General features: G+C 35.9%; 1 protein-coding gene across 1 annotated transcript; it reads right to left on the bottom strand.

Moving 5' to 3' along the window:
* Positions 1-1,526: 1,526 nt before the first annotated feature.
* On the bottom strand, positions 1,527-5,986 carry LOC18016822 (probable ADP-ribosylation factor GTPase-activating protein AGD5). The gene is made up of 11 exons (XM_006401522.2): positions 5,743-5,986; positions 4,850-4,908; positions 4,675-4,765; positions 4,147-4,201; positions 3,931-4,021; positions 3,598-3,829; positions 3,134-3,335; positions 2,841-3,010; positions 2,332-2,568; positions 2,144-2,220; positions 1,527-1,913 (listed from the first exon to the last, which is right to left on the bottom strand). Exons 1-11 carry the CDS (start codon positions 5,791-5,793, stop codon positions 1,742-1,744), a joined length of 1,437 nt encoding a protein of 478 aa, XP_006401585.1. The 5' UTR covers positions 5,794-5,986; the 3' UTR covers positions 1,527-1,741.
* Between the last annotated feature and the right edge of the window lie 602 nt (positions 5,987-6,588).

Below are 6,588 nucleotides of genomic sequence, written 5' to 3'. Positions count from 1 at the left end.
GGTCAACAAGCACAACAAAATTCTACCGACCAATTTTGGATTTTGGTGCTTGATACTGATTGCACTTCATTATTTTAAATACATGAATAGGACTTAAAATTCTCCTCAAAAAGGCTTTGTACAAGACCGACATGGTATTTTTGTTTTTAATAAACAAATGTATAAGCCTAAAGTAGGACGTGGTCTCATGTGTTGTATTCTCATATATATTATTATGTTTGCATTAGAGAGGTCGATAGACGTAGGAGACAAGAATGTAAAAAAAATAATATTCAACAAATCCAGTGTACAAAATAGAAGATCTAACTTTGATGAAGCGAGCATTTGAAGAATTGGTACAAAATTTACTTTATCATCATCGTTGATCACATATATTTATATCAAGTAGACTTTTTAGTTTACGATTAGAACAAACATTTTAAAAAATATTAAAAGTAGAGAGAAACCTAAAAGTACAAAGTTCTTGCTATCAATTTTTTTGTTGTTTTTGAACCTTATACTTGCTATCATGAATGAACACAATTATCGCGTAACAACTCTTTGTACTATTAATATATAGAAACCTATTTTAGAATCAAATATTAATGTCGCAAATATATTATCTACAATTGAATCGGTTCACGACATCTTGTAATGAAAAAGGTAAACGAAGGTTGGCGAGAGGGAGGTACAAAAAATTGTGGTGAAGGAGGAGATATCATGAGGTTTAAGCCATTTGAAGACCAAAAGTCTTGACAATGCCAAACTCAAAACCTTTTAAACGCTAAAATAGCCATCCATAACGAGTTCAACATCAACACGTCGCCTTTATTGATCTTACCAATAAAGGTGTGGATAGTTTGTTTTTGATAGGGTTTTCGAACCGTTTCTTTGTTTTCAACGTACGTTATCAAACTTTACATAAACAAACAAAATATCATAACTCAATTATGTATACAATTTGGTTTAATTATTAACTAAAATTTTAATATTTGTTTTGTGGGTTTGATTTTTTACGTTAAAATGTTACACTACTTGGGGATTTTTTTTTTTCAAATGGACCTACGACTACTTAAGATTCATTTGTAAATCGTAAACAGTAAACACAAAAAGATAATGCAAACGTAATGTTAAGTTCTTCTTGCATTGACAAAGACATTTTATGTATGATCTTTTTTTTTGGGTTAAATGTATGTGATCTTTTTTGTTAAATGTTTCTCAAATGTACACACAAATTTATGTCTCAAACAATCTAAAGTTTTATTTAGATAATCCAAAGTCAAATTTCTTTCAAACAACAAATTAAGTGGACTTTTTTCCTCATAAAAAATAATGCAAATGGATTTCGGATGTTTTTGTCGACAAGTGGATTTCGGTTGTTAACTTTTGGGTATTAGTGTGGTCTAAATAATTCATACATATTTATATAAATTCTTTAATTTAAATATAAAGCTAATAAAATAAAATGAAAAAGAACAAATAAACAACAGCATGTGGAGGAGAACAATCCACGTTTTCTGGAGCTCACACACAATCGCATGCACGTATGGGTAAATCTCAATTTTTGAAATTTCTTTGAAATTACATATATTACTCTTTCAACAATCAAATAAAATCAAAGCCCAAACTACAAACACAGTTTCAAAGAAAACAATTGTTTAACGGAGAAACTGTCCAACAATGATTGTATATATTTGTAGTTTCTTCAAATTTAAGACAAATTTTAAGAAAGGCAAATTCAGGAAAAAAGTCTCTCACTTGATCAATGTTTTGTGAACATTCCATCCATTAAGGAAGAGAAATCAAAGTCTTTGCCTGATTGAGAAGATGGTGTGGTGCTCGTTGGTTGCGCCGCCGCGGCTGATGACTGAGGTTTACCGGTTGAGTTTGGGGTCACACCGTTCACCGAATTAACTTGACCCGTCGTGTAGAAACTGCATTCATAACCCAAAAAATAAAACATATCTTATTTCCGACATTATACTAACAGTTGAGTTAAACACTTGTCTTTAATCTATAACAAGATGACACAAATGAAAAACTGTGGGAGGTCATGAAAACAAGAGAGCACTTATTCACAACTCACACTTAATATCAGATTAAATGAAATCTTTACAGTTCATAGGTGATATAAACAGAAACCAGTTTTTTTTTGTTTACATACCTGGATACTGGATACTGTAAATTGTTTTCTTGCGGTTGTGCGGGTCTCATGTTCATGTTTGCGTTCATGTTCATGTTCTAAAAGTTATGGCGATATTACAGAGAACAAGAATTGGTGAGGATTTTGCAAGAACTTGGTCAACTGTAATTTAGATCTTGCTAAACATATAAACAAAATGGAGATCTTACTTGCATAAGTTTCTGGAGATCAGCTTGACCACCTGCTGGGTTAGTCATTCCAGGGATCTGGTAGCCAGTGTTTGACCAATTTGCAGATGCTAAGTTAAGAGCATTAGCAACAGCTTGTTGATTCACACCATTTGGAGTGCCTCCTGCAGCTTTTGCTGCAGCCATGTAAAGGGCTTGCTGCTGAGCAAGCATAGCAACCTGTTGCTGATGCATGGCAAAAGGCGACACCATATTCGACTGAAAATAAATGAAAGACACAGTTATTTCACTTGACTATGGTCTGGAAATTCCAAATGTGCAGTGTTGAAAAAATGAGAGTAAGTGATAACAAGACGCAAAACATCGGTTTTAACATCGGTTTTGAGTTGGAAGTATCAGTCGCTATATTTGTAACTTGTAAGTTAATAGCGATACAAAAGAAACTTGGAAAGATGAGAATTGAGAATCAATAGAAAGGTTGACCCAACAAAGAAGTTGAGAAGAGTAATATAAACTGACTAAGAATTTACCTTCTCAAATAAGCTCATGATATCACCTTTCACATCTTTCTGTGGTGCTTGTTGGGCTGTTAAAGTAGGTGTGTCTTTAAACAAATCCTCGATCCCAGTAGCTGGAGGAGAACTGCTCTCAACAGGCTTCGCTGTGACAATTTTCTCTGCCGTTTGACCGCTTCCAGCCGCTACAATTTTAGGATTCAGAATTTAATATATTAAGAACGAGTAACATCAAGTTTACAAGGATATGAAAAAAATGTGTCACAATGATCATGATTAAGTCATGCACATGCTAGATAGATACATACACTGAAAGCCAGCCCATGAGTTATCATCAGCAGGAGCTGTCTCTGAGGTATTTGCAGTCGGCTCATCCATTGATAGCATGTTGAAAAGGTCAGTAGCAAAATCCACCTTAGGAGGATCTGATGCTGGTGCAACATTTACTGCCGGTTTTGTCGTCTCCACGGGAGCCGCTGCAGATTCGATTTTCTGCTGTGGTTTTATAACCTATTATTTTTTTAGCATCATGTATCAGAAAAACTATGCTTTGGATACTTTTAAAAAGATTTCAGGCTTTGATGATGCCCAAGAAAGAAAGTTGTCTATTAGATTTAAGATATAAAGTCTGACATCTACAACATATGCATTACGTCTGATATCCTAAGGTTATTAAACATGATCGTGGAATGTTGATTCTTGACTATTATGGGGTAACTAAAGGCACTAATTTCTGCAGTAACAAATATCGTCTGGTGAGTATGTTTGGTACCTGATCAGGTCCTTGGGGAGGCACGGGAAGACTTATCCTCGTTGCAGCAATACTATTTCTTGTTCTAGGTGCTTGGATAGTTTTCTTCTCCTCAAACAAATTTACGGGACTACTACTGTGCCCATGCTCATATCCAGGCCCACTTCTCTCCACAGATCTCCGCCGTTCTTGCTCGACTCTTGGGGGTGATCTAGCCTTTTCACCTCTAGAAACCCATCTCTTCTCTTCATACCTAGAAAAGTCATGTCACAAGAATTAATTCAATGTCAATATTCATAGCAAGATAAAAACAATTCATTCAGGAGTTTGTAAACTGAAAAGAGAGGAGCATACTTTGCACGTATGAAATTCTCAATTCCAACTCTATCATAGTTTGGGGGTAGATCAGCTTCCCAGTAACTATTTGCTTTCTCATTTCCCATTGCTGCATGCAAATAAAAGATTATATACTTTACTCAGCGCAACTAACCCATTATATACTTTACTCAGCGCAACTAACCCGTCTAAACATGGACCACCTCCAGAGAGGTAAGTTTGAAAGACACTTACATTGAATAAATGCAACCTGCTCCGGGAGCCATGTGTCCAGAGTTGCAGATCGAACCTACACTCATCAGCACAAAACTCAGATGTTTCGCTAGACCAATTAAGTCGCTTATGCTGCTAACGTTAAGACTTAAGATCGACTTGACCAGATGAACCAAGCTCATATAAGAAATCTGAAGGCACAACTAAATCATGTAATTTTGCACAGAATTACTTAAGGGTACGTGTATAAACTGGATAAATGACATTTTTTCCTAGTTAGGGAAGGAACACCACAGAAAAGCAGAGATATTTGATGCATTCAAGTCAGAATTCTCAGCTACAGACCTACAGAAGTAACTCTTGAGATGGAAGTACTGGATGAAACTGCAGATATGAAAAACTTGTAGAATACCAAACTGACAGTTTGCAGAGAATTCGAGCCAGATGGAATGAGTTTCATAGTAACAAGAACATCAAACTAAGATCTGAGCTTTTATATCGAAATGCAGCATCGAGAAAAAAGGTGTAGAAAGGAAACTGAGAAACGACCTTTGATATGTGTACCCCGAGACTCCTGTGAATCCCAGAACATTGCATGCAGATAAAGATACCTAAATTAACACTAGCCCATCTTGGACCTCTGCAAAGCGAATGGAATAGTATTAGCCAAACATATAAACGAGCCAGCAAAATGCTGATACTTCACATCTGCTACAAATCATACTTTGCTTTGCAGTCAGCGCATTCTCTGTTCTCTGGATGTTTAAGAAGCCCTTCAAGAATCTGCAAATAAGCAGTATCAATACCAAGGAATATTCAAGCAATAGACTAAACCAAATATAATGAAGAATCTATCACCAAGAAATTATAGATCACATCGAAGAACAAAGTTGAAATTAACAGAATTGACATGTTTAACAAACCAAAATGAATCAAAATTCTCATAGCAGCCACGAGTAGCAGATCTAATCATCAAGATAAGTTTAGAGTTCTCGAAGACCTGACATGCTTCAAGCCTATACACGTATGTATGAATCACCAAGCCTACAAAACTATCCCAACTAGGCAGAAACCTCCAAAGCTACCATAAACAAGTAAATGAAAAATCCTGAAGGAAGCGTTTTGTTTGATCCCTTTGTTCACTTCGTCCAAAATCAATCAATGGAAATCGAATTTCTATAGAAAATTTTAAACTGAACGAGATCGTATCGCCTTTATGTGGTGATCAAGGAGAAGAAATGTTTCTGTAGGAAAATTCAGTAGGCCTACGTTGATAGAACAATCATAAAATCAAAATCAAAAACCGATCGTGATAAGCTATTCTCCTGTAAAACCAAATCGAAATGGATAATCTGATGAAGAACATCCCAGCTGAAACGATCGGAAGACGGAGGATTGACGAACAAAAAAAACATTAAAATCGCACCTAACCACAGGAAATCGACGAAAACGAAGAACAGTAGCTGCTAAAAACACAGATCCAATCGAATTAAGATCTTCCAGAATGCTTTCATGATTGATCATCGATCGTTGGCAACCAAATTCAGATACATGACAACAAATCCGCAAAGCTCGGAAAAAAGGGAAAACGAAAAAGAATCTGAGAGATTCAGAGACCTTTCTATGCCGGGCATTAAGCTCCTTAGAGACGTTGGCTTTCTCGTTCATGGTGGATAAATCGAAGATGGAGAGTATCGGAGATGAATCCGGCAAAGAGGAAGAGCTGAAGAAAAAATCTGCGGGAGACGACAAGGTCAAAACGGTCTTTTCCGCCTTCAGCGCTCTCTCAATCTCTCTCCTCTTCCTCAAAAAAAAAAAAAACAATCCTTTTCTTGCCCTTTCAGATTGAGCGACCCAGAGAGAGAGAGAGAGAGAGAGAGAGAGAGAGAGAGAGAGAGAGAGAGAGAGAGAGAGAGAGAGAGAGAGAGAGAGAGAGAGAGAGAGAAAATGGGTCAATACTTTTGGACCGTTCAGATTATGGGACTGGTTTACATTCGGTTTCGTTTTGACTTTTTTTTTTCAATTTCAAAATTAAAATTGTTTTCGGTTTAGTGTCGGTTTGGGTTTCTAAATACATGTTTCGGTTCACTCGTAATTGCACCGTGGAAACTTTTTAAAACCTTACACATGAAAGTTCTAAAATCCGTTATGTAAAATTGGAATAATATCTACCTTGAATAATATAGGTGATTAATTTCTTACTAAATGTTTCAGAATTTATTTAATAATTACCATTGCAAACCTTTGTAGTTGATTTTGACTTATCAAAAGGCATAGGTGGGTTTATTTAACTTTTTTTGTTTTGTTTTCTTTCCGGTTAAGTGGTTTTACTCTTCGTTAAAAATAAGATTGAGATTAGAAGGTGGAAAATAATCACATGGCCACCTAATCTGTTATGTTTGTTTCCACTTTGAAGTTTGGAGTTGTTGTATTGGTTCCAATTACTTTGTGATGCTTTGGACA

Source organism: Eutrema salsugineum, unplaced genomic scaffold (genome assembly GCF_000478725.1).
Source record: "Eutrema salsugineum unplaced genomic scaffold, Eutsalg1_0 scaffold_2, whole genome shotgun sequence".
Lineage (NCBI taxonomy): Eukaryota > Viridiplantae > Streptophyta > Magnoliopsida > Brassicales > Brassicaceae > Eutrema > Eutrema salsugineum.
This window is presented reverse-complemented; position numbering and strand designations above follow the sequence as displayed.